This window comes from Perissodus microlepis, chromosome 3 (assembly GCF_051167445.1).
Source record: "Perissodus microlepis isolate ML-2025 ecotype Zambia chromosome 3, ASM5116744v1, whole genome shotgun sequence".
In the NCBI taxonomy this organism is placed as follows: Eukaryota; Metazoa; Chordata; class Actinopteri; order Cichliformes; family Cichlidae; genus Perissodus; species Perissodus microlepis.
In genome coordinates this window covers 11,661,588-11,681,221 of record NC_140463.1, presented here as the reverse complement: position 1 = coordinate 11,681,221, position 19,634 = coordinate 11,661,588, and the positions used below count along the sequence as shown (strand labels likewise).

Here is a 19,634-nt window from a genome sequence, read left to right as displayed (position 1 = left end):
CGCTGAGATGAAGATGAGACAAAATACTTTAAGATCTGTTCATCTGATCATGAGCTCAGTCATAGCTGACTGCAGGAACACCCCAGTTAGTATTTCCCAATTACAACTCAGCTGCACCCTGTAACCATAACTATTCCAGTATTCCAGTCACACTTGGTAGATAAACACTACATCCCATAGAAAAACAACTTTTATGCTTCGCATTAAGTCAACACTGGAGGCACATAGTAACTCCAAACATAGTGTATTTCCACAGTATCATGAAGCTTAAACTTCAAACTGTTACAGTGATACAGGATAACTCCAAGCACATGTGAGTCTGTTCATATTCTTTTCTCTGTTTCAGTTCACAGCTAAAAATCAAACTTCTCACAGGAAAACATTTTATTGCAAAAGATGACGCAATGAGTCAGTCTCCAAGATGGCCAAAAAGGTCACAGCACACTAATAATTGTTCAAATGTTATCAGTAATGAACACAAACAAGTACAAAGTCTCACAGATAACAAATAAAGCTCACACTGACACCGTGAAAAATGAAAGACATGATTTAACTCACTCAAGATTATTAGTTAATTTTGATCGTCAGATCCCCAGATCAGCCAGCGATCCATTATTTTGGAACTGGATTTCATTTTTTTGATTTTTTTACAGTACAGATCCAAGTGACAAATGAAAATGATGTTACCCTTCTGTGTCCAGCAGCAGCCTGTATTCAGTCCGATTACCTTTAGTCATAAAGTGGCACATCCTAAGGAGTGGATATCAGATTGACCCTTATTTTAAGGACCCTTTGAAGGTTGCAGTTGTTATATTTTTCAGAGTAAGTTACAGAGTAACTTTTTTTTTTTAACTGAAATCCATGAAGTCCATGATGAGGCAGGAAACCAGCCAGAGTTATACCTGTTTTATTATTATTTATTATTATTTTATTTAGCCGTGTCTATTTAAACTCTCAGTTTGATTCTGGTCTTTGTCGTGTTTCCTTCATGCTGTCTGCCTTGTGCGTTTAAGGGGTTCCTCCTTAGCCAACACGTTCTCACTGTTAGTGAGTTTGTAGTTTGTGCATAGCCTGTGTCATTTTGTCTTATGTTTGTTTTATGTTCAAAATAAAGCTGCTGACTTTAACTGACAACAACAACAAAAAAAGTCATCAGAACCAAGAGCAAAGATCATTCTCCGTAACCCAAAAGGACTATTTAAAACTTTAAAAGTTCAACTTCAAAAGTAAGGTGATTGGTCAGAGTCAGTCACATTTATATATCCATATTTCAGTGGTTCACAGTCTTTGTAAGTGGGCTTCAGGAGTTCTGACTATGTGCATCAAAGCAACAATAGAAAAGTTTTCATCCTTTTCTTTTCCCATCTTTGGCTTTGACGGACAGCTTTAACTCAAAGCAAATCTGATTGCCTCAACTTCATGTGAACCTGACATCGCATTAGTTTTAACATTTGAGCTGCATCTGTTTCACTTGTACCAGTTGCTGTAAGTCTTCTGTGTTGCAGCAAGATTAGATGCAGATGTGGCTGACAGAGAGATTTAAAAACCACCTGCCACCATTATTGCTCTCCAGTAGCACATAAAGACTTCACCCCACAACATAACACTTTGTGCTTCTGCATTAAATCAACACTGTAGGTACATAGTAACAGCAAGCACACCGCACTGCAATGATATGATGAAGCTTAAACTTCAAACTGGTACATGATAAAGGATGACTCAAATTGCAAAGGACTCTGTGCTCGTTCTCCCCACTGTTTCACTTTGTTCACTGTCGAAAGTCAAACTTCTCACAGTAAAACATTTTATTGTGTAAAACAATAAATAAAATACAAACAAAAACAAAAGTACATGACACACACAGCAAATAAAAACCCACAAAAACATTCACACTAAGCTTTAAAACAATCACCAAACAGAGCAGAGGATTTAGCTCATCTTCATTAATTTAAATGACCTTGGTCTACATAACAACTTAACCCACATGGAAATAAAACAGGAATGTGGGCGAAAAATGGTAATAAAATTGTTAAGAAGAATAGGAAAGAACTGTGACAGTAATTGTCACAGTTCCTGACTCTGTTTTTTGAGTTTGTACCTTTTTTCAATTATATTTCTAGTTCTGGAAGTTACGTGTTCAAGCCAGACTTGCCACAGTCGTTACTTTTTGGTTTCTGTATCATGTTTATGTTTCCACGTCCTCATTTAGTTTTACATGTGTCTGTCTTTGGCTTAAGTCCTTCATTTTGCCTCCTGTTCCTATGCATTCTTGTGGCTATCTTCCAGTTGTGTTGATTATAATTCCTTGGCTCCCCCTAGTGGGGAATCTGTGTACATATAAATATAAGATTCACATCCTGGGATTAGATGGTTTTAACATTACTGAATCTGCTGTTCAAGAACGACGTGGTCGCTTTTGGCGCTTTCGTCTTTTTTTGTATTCTAGTAAAATCACAAAGCTAACAACAACAAGAAGTACAACAAAAACTTGCAGAGCAACACCTCCAGCCTCCTTCCCTCCATCCTCTGTGTCTCCTCCTGTCTGACCTGCAGGTGAGAAACAGGTGTGAGGTGTCAGCTGTCAGGTAGGTGATGAGTGAAGAACAGAACAGAATCCATTTCCTCTTCAAACTGCTGTCAGACATTATCTACTGCACTCTGATCACATCACTCAGACCAGCTGCTTTCTACAAAGTCTCATCAACAACATCTTTAGAAAGATGATCACACACACACTCAACTCTACTCACTCACCTGGAGGATCAACAACATGAAGGTAGATGATGCTGATGGGTTCACCACCCAGATTAGCTCTCTTCCTGCGGTTCCCTCCCCTCACAAGGACACGACACTCATATGTTCCAGTGTCATTAACCGTCACATTCTTCAGAATCAAAGACACGTCTCCATCCTTCATCTGTCTGTCCTGCAGATCCACCCGGTTCTTAAAAGATGGATGCTGGTTGCTTGGAATAACTTTTTCATCCCAGTGAAAAAGGACACGTTCTTGCTCCAGTTCAGGTTGGATCCACTCAACGCCTTTGATGGTTTTGTTGTTTGGAGCTTGACATGGTAGTGTGATGTCCTGACCAGACTCAGCTGTGATGTTTTTCTGGTCTGAAAAAGGAAACGACACATAGCCGAGATGTTAAAGTAACTAAAACAGCATCCAGTGAGACAGAGACCAGAGCAGAGAGCTCTGCTAAGTGGAATCAGGGGCTGTACATGGAACTGAAATTCATGAGTTAATGCACTGTTTTGAACTTAAAGTTCCAGTTTTCATTGGCACAGAGGTGGCTCTATTTTAATCCAGTTCATTTCAATTTGATTTAATTTCATCTTTATAGCCAAAAATTCCAACAACAGTCACCCCATGGGACTTTATATTGTAAGTTAAAGATACTTTAATAATACAGAAACTCTAACAATCAGACGACCACCCTGTGAGCAAGCGCATTGGCAACAGTGGGAAAGAAAAACTGCCTTTTAACTTGGGGAAACCTCTAGTACAAGCAGGCTCACGGAGGTGCGACTAATTTGAGTTGAGGGGAGAAGGACAGGACAAAAGACATGCTGCAGAAGAGAGCCAGAGATTAATAGTAACAAATGCTTAAATGCAGAGAGGTGTACAAACACATAGTAAATGAAGTAAGGAGATTGGAAAGAAAGTGAAAGGACTTCTTTGAGATTTTGAAGATGTTTGAGAAGAAGCTTCTCAGATGAGAGGGGAAACGTCTTCAAGAAACGCAAAGAGGTCCAGTCGCTTTTCTTTCTAAGCTCCTTAGATTACCATGACCTGGATGACTGAGACACTTCACAGACATAGTGAGTGAAGAAGAAACACTGAGTGATCCATAGGAAGGTCTCACAACAACAATTGTGAGAATTCAGGGTCACCTGGTCCAGCTCTAACTATATGCTTTGGCAAAAAGGGAAGTTTTAAGCCTAATCATGAAAGTAGAGATAGTGTCTGTCTCCCGAATCCAAACTGGAAGCTGGTTCCACAGAAGAGGGGCCTGAAAACTGAAGGCTCTCCCTCCCATTCTACTTTTAAATACTCTAGGAACAACAAGTAGGCCTGCAGTGCGAGAGCAAAGCGCTCTAATAGGGTGACAGAGTACAATGCGATCTATAAGATAAGATATAAGATGTGACACGGCATACCTTCTGTGACTAGATGAGGTTGGTATGCATGCAGTGGTATGTCACGGTATGGAAAAACACTCTCAGGTATGAGGAAATGGAAAAAAAAAAGAGGCCGCGAGAGTCAGATAAAAACAGAGTGTAGCAGGTAGAGTTTTTATTATCTATGTTCCTGGATCCTCATCTGCTGGTTAGAATGTTTTATCTGTTCTTGATAAAAGACCTCAAATCATTTTTGATTTAGGTTTGATTCTATGTCCAGTTGAGTCAGTTGAGATCTGACTGGTCCTTAACCTTAGCTAAATAGAATAAAATAGAAGAGCTACTTTACTCATTATCAGTCAGAACATACACCAACTGATATATTGTGATGATACAGTACTAAAACAATATAATAAATCTAAACAGGAAAAAAGAACCAAAGATATATTTGCATTATAAAAATGCTGTCTTTTAACTGTGCACATAAACATAACAGTAAAACTGTACTGGATCTTAGAAACAAATATATTGAAAGGAATAGATACACAGCAACAAAACCCTATTCCAGATGTGTTTCACTCCCCTAATGCAAACTGATTTAGGAGAGTCCAGAAACAGAGGCTGTTTAAAACATGAGGGAATCCTGTTTGATATAAAATGAGTTTAATCTCACCTGCAGACACGAGTAGGAGGCAGACAGACAGTAAAGTCCAGCAGAGAGACACAGACGCTACAGCAGGCATTTCACACAGATGACCTAGAATGATGTGAATATTTCAAAATGCCAGAGATAAAATCCCGAGTAGACTACAGCTTATCAAATAAAGTGAAAGGAACTGAGAGTTTTACCAGGTGTATGTGGGTGGGTGGATGCCTTCAACTGCTCTCTATGAATGGATTCTGAGAAAGGTGGAGTCAGAGTGATGGAAGTGTTTTGGAGCTGAGCCCTGAAATCCTGTTTTTCAGCTTCTTCCTGGTATGCAGAGATTCCCCTGCATTCTTTGAATCTTTGAGTGACAGTTGAAGACAGAAGCATGACAGGCCATCAGTTTTTCATTGTAACCCTTACAGCTCACCTGGCTGTGACTCTCAGCACTTCTCAGTTTGTTATAAGAGACTTCGTGCCCTTAGAGAAACACACCACACCTACACCTACACCCACCTGGACGTCTAACCCTGATCCAAGTGCCACGAGAACAGGCTGAGAGGTTCAGCTGTTCTTTATTTAGTGTAAAGTAGACAAATCTGTTTCGTGAAAGTTTGAACTGTTCCTTAAAATGATCAAGAAGTGTTTCAGCAACATGAGCAGGAGTCAGGGCCGGATCCAGTGTTGTGTTTGGGTGGGGAGCTAGAAGTAAGAGCTGGGTGTGTTCCTTAATAAACAAAACCTGACCTAGAATAGAAGATTGGTGTGTCAAGATGTAGCAGCTGACTCAATATCTACACATTTCTTGTTTACAACAGGAACACAGTTACACACACAGGCTCATATTTACAGCTCTGATTCATCAGAACAACGACAGAGTCACCACTGTACAGACATTTCTATTAAACATGCTGCTTTTTGGTACTTTCACATTAAAAGCCCATTAATGAAGGAAGGTGTAAGATTTGTAATGTGAAAATTCTTGAGTAAGTACTGAGTGTTGGCACTATAGTCAGGGAACTCGGTGAAGTGAGTTTAGGAAAGCCTTTGTGTAATCCTGTTATTGTGTGTTATGTAAACTGCACAGAAACAGTGTGTGTCACTTAGAAACTAACCAACGCAAACAAACTAACATGGCAGATTTTTCAACCTTTAGCTAATTGCTTGATTTAAATTAATTACATGATCATGATCTAGTTTTATGTGACTAAAAAGTCATAATTTTGACTTTTATTTCATAAAAAAAGAAAGTAACCACTTGAACGTGTTAGCTTAGATTTATAATTTCATTGTATTTGACAGTTGCACTAATTCCAGTCATGTGGTGTAACAGGAAGCAGAGTAAAACTATGGCTATCAGTTTAGTGATCGCTGATTGGATGTTTGTATTTTAAATGTCCCTCCTCCACGGAGATTCACTCAGTAGTTTAACATGAACACAGAGAGCTGAGATGATTCGGTGTCTGACGAGCTTCAAAAACTCATGACCTTGTGACTCAAACTGAGCCTGAAGATATTTTTTAAATCGTGCTTTCCTTTTTCCTGAGTCAGCACAAACCCCACACACTCTGTAAACTCCCACTGAGGCTAGTGATGCAGATTCACATTTAAAGTCTTTCGCCATCTGTTGGTAACCTTGGTGTATTACAGCAGAGCGACATATTTCTGCTACAAGAAGTTATTTTAAAATATATTCTATAATGTTTTTAATGATCAGTTCACTGTGGAGTGACACTGATATGCATATTTTATTTTTATTGATCCTGATAATATTGTGCCACAAAAAAAAATCTTTTTTTCACCACTTAACGTTTCATGGACAGATAGGAAAATAGTAAACTTTAAAAAGGAATACAGTCTTTTTTTAATCAGAGTTTAGCATCAATTCTGTTAAACTTCTGGGATATTGATCTGAACAGTTAAGTAACAGCTGCTTTGATGTTAATAAAATGAAGTACAGAGGCAACAATCAGGCAACTCAAACTCAAACCCCCCTCATCTTTTCTGATTTTTTTTTTTTTTACTGGTTTTTCATTTGGCTGGGGTCAGTGTCATTGCTGGTAGCACGAGTCTATACCTGGACCCTACACAGGTTGGCAGTTGGTTGTTGGTCGGTGATGGTCTGGCATATCCCGGATCCTGGGTTCCTCCTGGTGTACAACAATTCCAACAAAAGTGTTATGTGGCAAGAGTATGCAGGCAGTTCCTGAAGGCTAAAGAAATTGATGCTACTAACCGGTTCAAAATCCAATTGAACACCTCTGTGACATTATATTTCGGTCCACCTCAGATGGTCCAGGAGCTCAGTGATGCCTTGTTCCAGGTCTCGGAGGAGACACCATCCATCATTAGCATGACCCGATGTTGTCAGGTAGACATACAAGCACATGGGAGCCATACAAACTGAGCACCAGTATGAGTTACTGAAAAATGGACCAGCCTTCCACGTAATTCTTTCACCTTGATGTTTGATGTTTCTTTAAGTTCAGTCTACTAGATAAGTTTCATTTCCATGAAATTATGTGGCATCCCTTTTAACACGCTACCCACTCCATATCATATATGTCATGGTCCTGGGTCATTTTGACCCAGTGTTCTTAGTTTTCCTGTGGTTTTGTATTTTGTTCCTTATGTTCATTGGATTGTTTGGTTTGGTATTTGGATCCCCCCTGTGTCCATGCTGTTATTGTGGTGTTTGTTCTGGTACCGTGTTCCCGTCCTTTGTGTTCTGTGTTCTCCTCATCCCCTCGTGTATTCATCCTTGTTCTCTGCCTCTCTCTCTGTGCTCATCTCTGTGTACTGTGTTGTGTTCAAGGTCCACATCTTGGTGTCAGTATTTTCAGGTTCATGTCCTCCCCGCTCTGTCACGAGTAATTGTCCTCAGCTGTGTTCCCCGTGTGTTCCCACTTCCCTCATTACCTTCTGTGTATTTATTGTCAAAGTATCCCTTTATTCCGTGTTGCGTCATCCCTCTAGGTTGTGTGCATTTCCTGTGTCTTCCCAGCGCCTCAGCTTTAGTTTCTCCCAGTATAGTTTTGTATGACTTCTTATGTTCCTGTCAATAAAGACCTGCCTTTGAGTTCATCCCCGTGTGTCTAGAGCCGTGCATTTGGGTCCTCTCTTGCCTTCACACAGCCGTCGCATGACAATATACCTGTCTAGCATGAGCTTTGACGTCTGATCTATTTTTAAAGTGCTCCTTTAATTGTTTTGAGCAGTATTTTCATGCGGGACTCCACAAAACAAGTTTGACAAAAAAAAAAAAAAAAAAAACACACAACGGCAAAACACCTTTCTTTGTCTCTTACTTATCAACTGTAACCAGGCAGAAATCTATCAGAACTGACCTAGTATGAGTGTTTCAGGTTCACCTCCCCAAATACTTACTTTTTTTTTTTTTTTACAGTGAACAGATTCTAATCCGACTGTGATGGAAATACTTGCATCATTTTTTTCTGCTTTAAACCTTGATCTCAAGATTGTAAACTAAAGAATGTCTAACTGCCTAAGTGCCAGAAAGGTAACAGAGGTAGATTTTATCATTGGTGGGTTTTTCTTTTTTTCAATTTTCTTTCTTTTTCTTTGTTTGTTTTATTTTCACTGCAACTGAAAAGTGCTGTCTTTGCCCCTTCATCCATGCTCCTATCACAGGGTTTTTTCTGTTCATGTTTTTGTGATCTGAAAGAAATAAGAGTAATAAATATATCACATAATATAATATATCCTAAATAAATAATAATAATAATAATAATAATAATAATAAATAAATAAATTATTTTTTACAATGAGTGACGAGTGCAGTTTTCATTATGAGCCAGCATCTTCACAGACAGTCAAAAACCTCACAGCAGGAGTTATGAAATCACACTCAACATTAGCACATGTTCACACTTTATTAATAATAAAATAACACAATAGATATAAACTGGGGGAAGGCACAATGCATCAAAACTGATGAAGAAAGTTGATAAAACAGGTAACTTCACTACAGAAATGTTCTCATGATCTTCACAAACAGAACTCTTTTCCTCCATAGAAAAACATTTAGGCGCTCCAAAGAGATTTCAGTGTTCCCCAAAGGAAAACGATGAAAACTGTCATTTTAACTTATTATTATGATGGTTGATTTCTAACTATTTGCAGACTAGACATACCCACTCCCAGACGCCACCAATCCGAACCAGAAAAACTCCAAAGATGGAAAAAAACAAACTCAAGATAAGTTAGACATTTACAGCTGACTACTGTCTGCTGGATTCCCGTCACTGTGAACTCACATCTGTCTTCAGAGCATCTGTCTTTTTGCTACGAAAGGTGGGACGAGTGACACGAGTGGAGCGTTTCAGCTTGCTGCTCGTCTGGGAAGTGCTGTTTTTTTCTCCTTCTGTATTTTCTGTCATTTTTATGTAGTATATTATAGTTGCGAAAAGAACAATAGAAAGCACAATAACAACTGTTAGTCCAACAGCCCCATCCTCTCCATGTCCTCCTGGCTGACCTGCAGGTGAGAAACAGGTGTGAGGTGTCAGCTGTCAGGTATACACAAGCTTCACCTCTGATCACAGGCAACATCTTTTTATGCATTTTGAGTTATCAGCTCACAGCCAAACAACTCTGACAATAACTGAATGCTTTCAAAGCCAATTGAATTCCACTGACTTACCTGGTGAAATAACGTTTAGGTGGATGACGCTGATGGGCTCAGTCTTTAAAATGGCCAACTTTCTACCTTCTCTTACTTCATGAACGACACAACACTCATATGTTCCACCATCAGCATTCGTCACATCCTTCAGAATTAAAGACACGCCTCCATCCTTCATCTGTCTGTCCTGCAGATCCACCCGGTTCTTAAAAGATGGATGCTGATAATATGGAACAAATTGTTTTTCCCAGTACCAAAGCACATATTGTGCCTTCAAGTCACGTCTGCTCCACTCTACACCTGGTATGAGGACAGTGTTTGGAGCTCGACATGTCAGAGTGACGTTCTGTCCAGACTCAGCTGTGATGTTTTCCTGGCCTGAAAGACAAAACAACACAGAGCAGAGAGGTTAAAGAACTAACCGATCACTATAGCAGCCAAAAAAAAAAAACGTATAACGTATCATGTATGTATCATGTTTAAACTAGTTCTTCGACATGTAGCCCTTTACCAACTTTGTCTAAGTTACTCTGGCCATCTAAGAAGAACATATGTTTGTCCACTTATGTTCTACAGGCTGCAGCCAGTAGGAAATACAAGGTACAAAGATCCAAGCTTTGGACCTCTGCTACATGTTTAACTCAAAAAACTTCAGACATCAACAACCAGGAAGCAGCTTCATCTCTACTAATAAACTGAACTCTACCAACTCACTTGGAGGAACAACAGTCAGGTAGGTGGTGCTGATGGGGTCACTATCCAGACTGGCTCTCTTCCTGTGGTTCGCTCCTCTCTGGACCACGTAACACTCGTATGCTCCCGAGTCATCAGTCTTCACATCCTTCAGAATCAGAGACACGTCTCCATCCTTCATCTGTCTGTCCTGCAGATCCACCCGGTTCTTAAAAGATGGATGCTGCTCTTCTGTATCAAGCTTATCGTCCCGGTAAAAAATGACATATTCTTGCTCCAGGTCAGCTCTGCTCCACTCTGCAGCTATGATGGGGTTGCCGCTGTTTGGAGCTCGACATGGGAGAGTGACCGTCTGTCCCGGCACAGCTATGATGATTTTCTGGTCTGAAAGAGGAAACAACAGAGCGGTTAAAGAGATGCAAGTAAAACCAGTCACTACACAGTTGGGAGCTACTGCGAGATAAGTGAGCTTTTTACTGTAAATTGCTTCAGACAAACACAAGGGGCACATTCAGACTGACTGTCTGTTGAAGAATTGCTTTTTATATTTGTGATTTCAATTCACTTAATGAACTTAATGTACTGACAGCACCACGAACTGTTTCATAATTCTATATTACTCAGTTTATAAATACAGCTTGGTCTTCACTAGCTCTTTTACACCTCTGCTGTGGCAGTGGCAGAAGGCATAATCTGAAGTTGGTCAGATTGTTTGTAGGCATTTAACACTAACAATATTCAGTCATTTAAATACATTTCTCTTCAATCAGGCTACCAACTAATATAATTCCTATACCCATGTTGATCAGCCAATGGGATAGTTTTGGATTTGAAACCAGCTTTTAATGTTGTGTCATATTTCAAATATCAAGTTTCAGAGGAGGTCTACTGTGCACTGATGCGCAGCACTAAGTGGTCAACCATCCGTTTCAGTGTTTGGGGTCAGCAGTACTCAATTGATCCATTGTATGTGGAAGAAGAGTGAAATGATGAGTCCAACAACTCTCTTTTTTATGTGAAAAGGCCCAGTGAGCACTGATCAAGAAGCCGGGGTTAAAAGAGAAAGTTGATGACCTCCATCAAATCACCTTTATGACTCAGGTTTTAGTTTTTTTGGCCTAGCTTTGCAAGGGAATCCTAATGAATCTCGCTTGCAAAGGTAGGCAGTAAAGCTCAGAACAGCCATTTGTGCTTCACTCAAACGACTGATAATGGAGCATTAATCTGGGATCTTGCACCGAAGTCTACTAAATTCAAGTTTTACATTTTTAAATATCTGTTCTAGCTACTAAATGCTGTTTGAAATTCAATGACAGTGACACTTTTCTGTGAATAGTGAAAGGTAAGGTCATGTAGTTAGTTCAAAAATAAAGATCTTTTTTGTCCCAATGAGGAGCTTTTATGAAAGATTATTTTCTTGCCAACAGATTACTGCACCCATCCTTGTGCTAATGACTGACTGCTGTGCAAGAACTGATTCAACCTGACTCGTTATGCTTGAAAAACACAAACTTGTGCAGATGAGCAGATATCAGATGTGCTCTGATGTGAACTTTGACATGACCTGTAGGTATGAGGAAATGAAGCAGGTGTAGCAGGAGGAGAGGACAAGCTCGGGTAAACAGAGTGTTAATGCTGTTAAACGACTCAGCTCTCCTCCTGGAAGAAAGACACATTTCTTTGTGAATCACAGTGTTTGCTGAAACTGCTCTGGAGCAGGAACAGTCAGAATTAAGCTTTAACTCTTTAACTTTAGGCATAACTGGCAGGTCATACAGGCCAGTTAAACACACTTTTTTAAACCATGAACAGAATTCTTAAAGAGGTATTATTTTATCAATCAGAAATTCAATCTCACCTGCAGAGACAAACAAGAGGCAGACAGACAGTAAAGTCAGGCAGAGAGATGCAGACGTTACAGCAGACATTGCTTCTTCATTTAAAGTGCGATAAATATCCAAAAAATTGTGGTATTTTTCAAGAATCACAGAATCCCTGAGTTTAAAATCTGATAAAGGAAGCTGAAAGTCTGTGAGTGTGATAGCTGGTATCTATATTGTTCTTGTCATGGCCACCTGCTGTTTCTCCCTCCTTATACCTGTTTCTGTCTCTCTCCACTCCTGCAGGTGAAGAAGAGATTGAGGTTGTCTGGTTCCCTTGTTTGGTCCTGCCCAGAGGCGGAGTCTCTCCTGTTGACCTTGTTACCTGTTTGCCTTAAATTCTTTACTGCAGCGGATTTAAAGACCAGCTTTTGCCTTGTGTCCCCTCTAGTACTTTGACATTGCAATGGATACTTCTCCTCTTTCACTTCTACACTTAGAGAAAAAATAGTGATAATCATGTTGAGTTTTATCCCTCCTGATTAATTTTTCTGTGGTTTTACTTTTGCCAGTGTCCTCCATTATCCAGCATGGCATGCCGTTATCCCCTTTTCATCAGCTTTTGACCTTTATGTCCTTGCCTACTGGAAAATGCATCGAAGGACCAATTTAAAATGTGGCATATTTAAGTTTCTGAAACTCTTCTTTAGCATGTGAGTAAAATGTAACCATAGTGCAAAGTAGGTTGATGTCGCCTGCTGGATGTTTGGCTGTTAAACTGCTGTCATTTATAAAGCAGCTGCTCTGCTGTAAAACCTAGATTTAACCAGCAGATGGCAGCAGAATTTAAAAGTTATTAGTAATTACAAAGTTCAATGGTGAGCGGTTTAACAGGAGATTGGTGGTTCAGGAGATGTGGTCGAAAAATAAGTTGGTTCTGATTCACATGAATTCACAAATTTAGTCTGGTGTGGTTTGGTGTTTATTTAAGTTTCCGTTTTAAATCTATTTAGACTCACAGAATCACACGAGGAAAACACGCAAGACGAACACTCAAAGCACTTTCGCTTTCTATTGCAAGTCTCGTTTACTCATACGTTATTGCAAGGATAAATATTGTAATATTCACAGACACACTCATATGCATGCATTGGGGGAAGCTCAAAGTTCAGTATCCTGCCCAAGAATCACCTGACAAACTACCAATCAAATTACCATCTGAACCAAAGTCATCAGAACATTTTAACATGTTTACTGTTCACATCTTAAATTTTAGAGCAAATTCACGTAAAAGATAAGATAAAATAACGTATACAAGTTAAATAAAAACATATTAAAAAATATATTGTTAACTTTTGGATCTCCTCTGGTCTGAAGTGCTGGGGGAACCATTTAGAGGCCAGCAGCTGGGCATCAGTGGTTGGACTGGTGGACTACTTCAGTGAAGAGTAGACGACGTCTGGCTCTGGTTTAAAGTCTGAACACAAACACACACAGTTCAAACAACAGGAAACATGATTAAAAGCTTTGTAGTTCAATCAAGACCTCGGTTGCTCTCTTATTTACAATCTTATTTACATTATTTACAATCTCCACCTCTCTGCATCACACACAGTCCCAGTTCAGACCGAGCTCGAGATATGATGCAATTCTATTAGCTTAGCTTAGCATGATGGTGAGCAGGGGGAGCAGCTAGCTTGGCTCTGTTTGAAGTTAAAGATAAAGAGCGGCTGTACCTGGTCCTCCTGGCTCTGATGGCTGTTCGTCCATTACTCATATCTTCAGTTTTCACTGCTGAGTAGACGGCAGCTGAGTAACTTTCTGCAAAATAAAACACCATTGTACAAAATCTGTATGACTGTCATATTATTGCAAAGATTGTTTTTATTCATAATGTTGCACAGTGTAGAGATTAAGCAATAGGTTTTATAAACAGCAGCAGCTTCACACGCTTTTCTTATCTTAACATCTCTGCTATGAAACTGACCACATAAATCTGAAGGATGTTTCTGTGAAAGAGAAAAGAGGACAACCACAAAGCTGCAAACATCTGCTTCTAGTGCACACTGATGCACTTCACCACAGAGCAAAGACCTTCACAACATCAACACTATTACTGGCCAAACCAAGAGACACTGTGTTGAGAAGTTTCACTATCTTCAGACTACTGTAAACTAGAATCATCAGCAGGATGACTGTATCTGGTCAACATGCCATAATGAACAAGATAATTATAAACTTTATTATAGCCAGATTCTGATTTTCATTTTGGAGAATGAGAAAGACTGGATTTAAAATGTTAGCATCATAAAACTATAAAAAGACGTCCTTGATGAAATTATTCACTTTGAATTCATGATGGTCTGTGAGCAGAGTTTAAAGAAATCATTTTCCAAATGATGTCTCCGTGTTCCTTCCCGTTTTTAAATTGAACAGCTCTGTGCTGAAACACCTGCAGCTGAAGTGTTTTCTTTCTATCAGAAACAGGATGCTGGACGACTGCAGAGCTGTTAGCTTCAGTTAACCACAGACCACAAACACACAGTCCAGCTCACAGTGAACAACACTCACAGTGTGACACTTAAGGCAATTACAACTGACTAAGCTGACCTATTTTCAGACAAAGGAAACAAGTTCATAACTACACTTAGCAAGTTTTGTTTGCTTGTTTTACTGTTACAACAGTCCACATTTTTACACTTCTGAACTTCCCTCATATGTCCCATAATGTTCCCATAATCATATCATCAAAGTCAGCAACAGTGTTAATCTTATTCTACCTTCATCTTCAACTGTGTGCCTGACACATTTGAAGAGGAAAAAATCAGAGATGTTATTCATCATCCAAACTATGATCAAAACACACATTCTCAAACATTTCCAGTTCCTTAACTATCTTCACTCCTACTTTCCATAAATTTGTTCACATTGTAAAGCTGCATGAAAGTCCTTCTAAAAGGAAATCTACCCACTCAGTGGCCTTCCTGGCAATGCCTCCTAACAGATATTTGGGCAGTTTTATTAAAATCTATGACCAAATAGATAGGAAATGCCATTTAAGCCACAAGGTCACCAGCATGTGAGAAACTGTGTGTGTAAAATCACAAGTCGAATCTGATGAAACCTGCTTAAAAACTTCCTATATTGGAAGACGAGCCCACTACCTCGGATTTCTCTGATTGGCGCTTGTTGATTTTTTGATATGTTGATTATACTGCACATGATGTCAGTAAGGATGTCATCTTCTCCAGTTTTTTCTTGATCTGCTGAAATGATTCAAAATGATCAATAATATAAATTAAAATATGTAAACAGAGATTGCATTTAAGAAAGTTGTTACTGTGATCATCATGAATGTGAACTTTATTCTACCAAACAAACTCAGATATGGAAAATCAGAAAGTCTTACCTTCAGGTTTCCTGTGAACACATCGTTTCACCAGCAGAAACAGTAACACCAGCAGAACCACAACACAGACTGATACAACAGATGGCAACACAAAGAGAACAGGAGGAGAGAGTGATGGAGGTGGTGTGGATGTAGGTGGAGGTGTGGTGGTGTTTCTCTCTAAAATAAAGCAAACACAGTCATTAAGTTGTCGTCACATTGTGAATGTTGAAACCTGCAGAAACACAGACAGGTGAGTGTGTCACCTGTGACAGTGATCCAGCTGGATGGAGACTCTCCATGACCGCTGATGTCACACTTGTAGAGGCCTTCATCAGACCTGGAAACATGCTGGATGGTCATGTGACCTGTAGGCTGCTTCCTGACGAGGGAGCCATCTTTATAGAAAGCAGCTGGGAGGTTGGAGGGAGTGGTCTTTGTTTTACAGAGCAGAGTGACGTCATCTCCCTCCATCACAGGGAGGACAGGACTCTGCAGGATCACTGATCCACCTCAACACAGAGACAAACTACAGCATTTCATCCATTTACACACAGCTTCATCAACACTAACTCCACACACTCAGCTTACCAGTGACTGTAATAGAGATCATCTTGTTACTTGCTCTATTTTTGGATTCACACCAGTAAAGTCCACTGTCAGATGTTGAAATAGAGCTGATGTTACAGGAAGAACCAGCTGGTGTTCCCCATTCCGTTCCACAAAGAGTGATCATAGTTGTTGTTGTGCTTCTTTTCACAGTCCATCCAGCAGAGCTGTCGTCCTCCTCACAGCTCAGAGACACAAAATCTCCTTTAAAAAACTGAGAGCTGCTGGGACTCACAGTCAGACGAGCTGTGAGGGTTAAAATAACAAAACAAACAAACAAACAAAAAAACTGATATATTTTTGTTAGAACTGCAAAGATGAACCCAATCAGGTCATATCAGTGAGCATTTCTCAGGTTTAAACTGTGACAGAAGAAGGTTACTGACCTTGGTTTGTTGTAGAGCTCAGCAGTGAGATCAGAACTAAAGAGAAATGACATTTAGGTTGATTTGAAGTCAACATAAAGAACAACGCCACACAAACAGCTGACAAACACAGAAACTCTTCTCTCCGATATATGTGCTCATTTTCAGCTAAAGCTAAAAAAATCCAAAACAAAACAAAAAGGAAAAACAGCAGATCAATTTGGACTTCATGCACTTCTACTCTAATATGTATCTCAAAAAACAGCTTGTAGTACAATATACAGGGTGGGCCATTTATATGGATACACCATAATAACATGGGAATGGTTGGTGATATTAAAGTCCTGTTTGTGGCACATTAGTATATGTGAGGGGACAAACTCCTCAAGATGGGTGGTGACCATGGTGGCCATTTAGAAGTCGGCCATCTTGGATACAACTTTTGTTTTTTCAAAAGGAAGAGGGCCATGTGACACATCAAACTTATTGGTAATGTCACAAGAAAAACAATGGTGTGCTTGGTTTCAACGTAACTTTATTCTTTCATGAGTTATTTACAAGTTTCTCTTTGTTCACAGCCATTGACATGTCGAAGAGGTTAACACGTGAGGAGCGGATCGAAATTGTGTTGCTATCTGGTGAACGCAGTAACCGGGTCATTGCAGCAGATTTCAATGCAAGACACCCTACGAGACCACCCATCTCCCATGCTACAGTCAGCAAACTGCTTGCTAAGTTTCGTTAAACTGGTTCAGTGTTGGATTTGCCAAAAGATGTGTTTCCCTCCTTGTGCACTGAAGCTGGCACGTTCCCTGAGTTTTTCCAGCAAGATGGTGCACCACCACATTATGGGTGCCAGGTCCGAGCATTCCTAGATGAGCAGTTTCCTGGAAAGTGGATTCGTCGTCGTGGGCTAGTTGAATGGCCCCCAAGGTCTCCCGATCTGACCCCCTTAGACTTTTATCTTTGGGGTCATCTGAAGGCAATTGTCTATGGTGTGAAGATACGAGATGTGCTGCACCTGATACTGTCATGGCTGGGTCTGTGACCCAGCATTTTGAGTTCATTATATATTGTGTATTTCTGTTTTTAGTATGGGGATATGTTAAGTTCTTGTTTTTGCATTATTAGTTAGAACTTGAGTTTTGTGTTTTGTCATTTATTGTTTGGGTTAAGCTCATCCACCTCTCTTAGACCCCTAAGTTGTTCAGCCTTAGTTCTGTTTATTGGATCTCCTCATTTCCCCTTCCCCTGGATCTTAGTCTCATTTGCCCTTTGTGTTCCACGTCTCATGTTGTCAAGCCCATGTTGTTTGGTCTGTCTCATCATGTTTCCTGTTTTATTTTGAAAGAGTCCTCTGTTCTTTGTTCATTGCATTTAGTATCACTTCCCCTTTCCTGTCATTGGGTTATAGGTTATATGTGTCAGCTGTGTCCTCATGTGTCTGCACTTCCCCTGATCACCTCATGTGTGTATTTAGTCCTCAGTCTTGCTGTGTTCAGTGTCGCGTTGTCTGTGTTATCTCCCCTACCCCTTGTCACAGTGTCCCAGCCATAGTAAGCCATAGTTTGTATGTTGTTTAGTCATAGTCTAAATCTCAGTAGAGTCATAGTTTCCCAGTCTATGTTCAGGTTTTCCCTCAGTTACTTTGTTGTTTTTTTTCCGTGAGTTTTCGGCCCTAAATAAAGGCTCGCTTTTTGTTAAGTCCAGTTTTGTGTCCTCGCCTCTGTCTGCTCTTGGGTCCTCTACTCACTCCACACGTTCTGCCCCGGCAGTCCGTGAAAGATACTGGATGCCTGTGCTGGCATTTCTCCTGCAGTGTTGCTATCAGTGTGTGAAGAATGGGAGAAGAGGGTTGCATTGACAATCCAACACAATGGGCAGCACATTGAACACATTTTATAAGTGGTCAGAAACTTGTAAATAACTCATGAAAGAATGAAGTTACTTTGAAACCAAGCACACCATTTTTTCTTGTGATATTACCAATAAGTTTGATGCGTCACATGGCCCTCTTTGTTGGAAAGGCTGTCAGCTGTGTGGGGAGCCCCCTTGTGGCGAGAGAGCACAGCTGCACTATTGAGCACATGTTCCAGTGATCAGAGTTTTTTTGAGCTAACACAGGGCGAAAGCCACCTGGCAGACTGACTCAGCAGGGATGTCGCGTCGCTAAAGAATTGTGAGTAGACGTGGAGCCCTGCCTGGAAAGGACAGTTTTAGTCTTTTATGCCATTTGGACATTTAGTGGATGTAGGAGTGCAATGTGTATTGACCTGTTCGCTATGTGGCTAGTTCATGCTACTAATGCTACTTGTTATGCTACATACTTGCTAGCTGTAAGCTAAACCCATTTGGTGTTTTGTGATATATTGTTGTTGGGTGTATTGGCAGTCAGTGTCATGTACTGTAAGGGTTTGGGAGTAGTGTATGAAACTTGTGCATGTAGATGTTCATATAGGAATTCCCATTTGTAGTTTTGGTTAGATTCGAAGGAAGCTAATGAATCATAATTTATGACTTAGATGTTTATTACATTCAGTATTCTGTATATGTTCTGTTCACAGACCACCCACACCCCACACCACTCTGTAAGCCTGCGGTTGCATTACTGTGTTGCTGTACTGTGCTGTTAAGCTGAGGAATCACAGTAAAGACGGTATAACCTTTATCTGTGCGTCCTGTGTGTTCTGACCGACACCCCAAGGTGAACACCACTGCTATTCAGCCAACGCCTATACAGTCTTGGGTTCAAGCCAAATTAATACTCTTCCTATTGAAAAAACAAAAGTTGTATCCAAGATGGCCGACTTCTAAATGGCCACCATGGTCACCACCCATCTTGAGGAGTTTGCCCCCTCACATATACTAATGTGCCAAAAACAGGACTTTAATATCACCAACCATTCCCATTTTATTACAGTGTATATAAATGGCCCACCCTGTATCTATGTTGTGAGCACACATTGTAAATGACCTCATTCATATTTTGTAAAGTGTTTTGTAAATTTGCGAGTGGCTATTATTTTATTGGAGCTTGGACCCAGCTCATGCTTTTATTTTGAAAGTCACAGAGGTGCCGTAAATCAAGTGGCGTAAACCATACATTAGAAGCGCGAATTTTAATGCACAGAGAGAAGGTGTGCTCAATGGTTAATGAACGGGAATGGGGGAAACATGGCTATTAACGTGCAATCCTGAGTTGAAAGTAGTTCCTTAGCACCTGGTTGATGAGGGAACAAAGTGTGTAACAAAGTTTGTCCTGTAAATATGTGCTTTGCTATATTACGGAGCATATAGAGGGTTTTCATCTACGTCACGTTCTGGGTGGTAACCTGCATGTGCG

At 40.1% G+C, this 19,634-nt stretch overlaps 4 protein-coding genes across 5 annotated transcripts in view; all 4 read right to left on the bottom strand.

The window, feature by feature from the left end:
• The window catches only part of LOC146389911 (sialoadhesin-like), a 34,240-nt gene that overhangs the window by 10,682 nt on the left and 3,924 nt on the right, over positions 1–19,634 (bottom strand). The gene's annotated exons all lie outside the window — the stretch shown is intronic.
• LOC146389914 (coxsackievirus and adenovirus receptor homolog) lies at positions 1,668–4,936 on the bottom strand. The gene is made up of 3 exons (XM_084913810.1): positions 4,799–4,936; positions 2,755–3,117; positions 1,668–2,547 (listed from the first exon to the last, which is right to left on the bottom strand). The coding sequence occupies exons 1-3, from the start codon at positions 4,866–4,868 to the stop codon at positions 2,396–2,398; spliced, it is 585 nt and encodes a 194-aa protein (XP_084769936.1). The 5' UTR covers positions 4,869–4,936; the 3' UTR covers positions 1,668–2,395.
• LOC146389913 (uncharacterized) lies at positions 8,654–12,072 on the bottom strand. Of its 2 annotated transcripts, XM_084913228.1 has the most exons (4): positions 11,968–12,072; positions 10,131–10,493; positions 9,435–9,794; positions 8,654–9,269 (listed from the first exon to the last, which is right to left on the bottom strand). In XM_084913228.1, exons 1-4 carry the CDS (start codon positions 12,035–12,037, stop codon positions 9,034–9,036), a joined length of 1,029 nt encoding a protein of 342 aa, XP_084769354.1. In that variant the 5' UTR covers positions 12,038–12,072; the 3' UTR covers positions 8,654–9,033. The 2 variants fall into 2 exon arrangements, with proteins under 2 accessions (XP_084769354.1, XP_084769346.1); XM_084913220.1 differs by lacking the exon at positions 11,968–12,072 and having other exon boundaries at positions 10,131–10,620.
• LOC146389912 (high affinity immunoglobulin gamma Fc receptor I-like) lies at positions 13,294–17,856 on the bottom strand. The gene is made up of 7 exons (XM_084909383.1): positions 17,823–17,856; positions 15,909–16,172; positions 15,584–15,829; positions 15,339–15,497; positions 15,094–15,195; positions 13,666–13,750; positions 13,294–13,406 (listed from the first exon to the last, which is right to left on the bottom strand). The coding sequence occupies exons 1-7, from the start codon at positions 17,854–17,856 to the stop codon at positions 13,400–13,402; spliced, it is 897 nt and encodes a 298-aa protein (XP_084765509.1). The 3' UTR covers positions 13,294–13,399.

Excerpts from the sequence above, each read along its gene's own strand:
- LOC146389914 (XM_084913810.1), bottom strand. The coding sequence starts at position 4,868 with ATGCCTGCTGTAGCGTCTGTGTCTCTCTGCTGGACTTTACTGTCTGTC. Across the intron at positions 3,118-4,798 it reads CCTCCTACTCGTGTCTGCAG|ACCAGAAAAACATCACAGCT; the intron begins GTGAGATTAAAC and ends TTCCTTTTTCAG. Across the intron at positions 2,548-2,754 it reads TCATGTTGTTGATCCTCCAG|GTCAGACAGGAGGAGACACA; the intron begins GTGAGTGAGTAG and ends TCTCACCTGCAG.
- LOC146389913 (XM_084913220.1), bottom strand. The coding sequence starts at position 10,620 with ATGTGCCCCTTGTGTTTGTCTGAAGCAATTTACAGTAAAAAGCTCACT. Across the intron at positions 9,795-10,130 it reads CCTGACTGTTGTTCCTCCAA|GCCAGGAAAACATCACAGCT; the intron begins GTGAGTTGGTAG and ends TTTGTCTTTCAG. Across the intron at positions 9,270-9,434 it reads CCTAAACGTTATTTCACCAG|GTCAGCCAGGAGGACATGGA; the intron begins GTAAGTCAGTGG and ends TCTCACCTGCAG.
- LOC146389912 (XM_084909383.1), bottom strand. The coding sequence starts at position 17,856 with ATGGCTTACTATGGCTGGGACACTGTGACAAGGG. Across the intron at positions 16,173-17,822 it reads CTGGGACACTGTGACAAGGG|CTCGTCTGACTGTGAGTCCC; the intron begins GTAGGGGAGATA and ends TAACCCTCACAG. Across the intron at positions 15,498-15,583 it reads CAGCTGGATCACTGTCACAG|AGAGAAACACCACCACACCT; the intron begins GTGACACACTCA and ends GCTTTATTTTAG.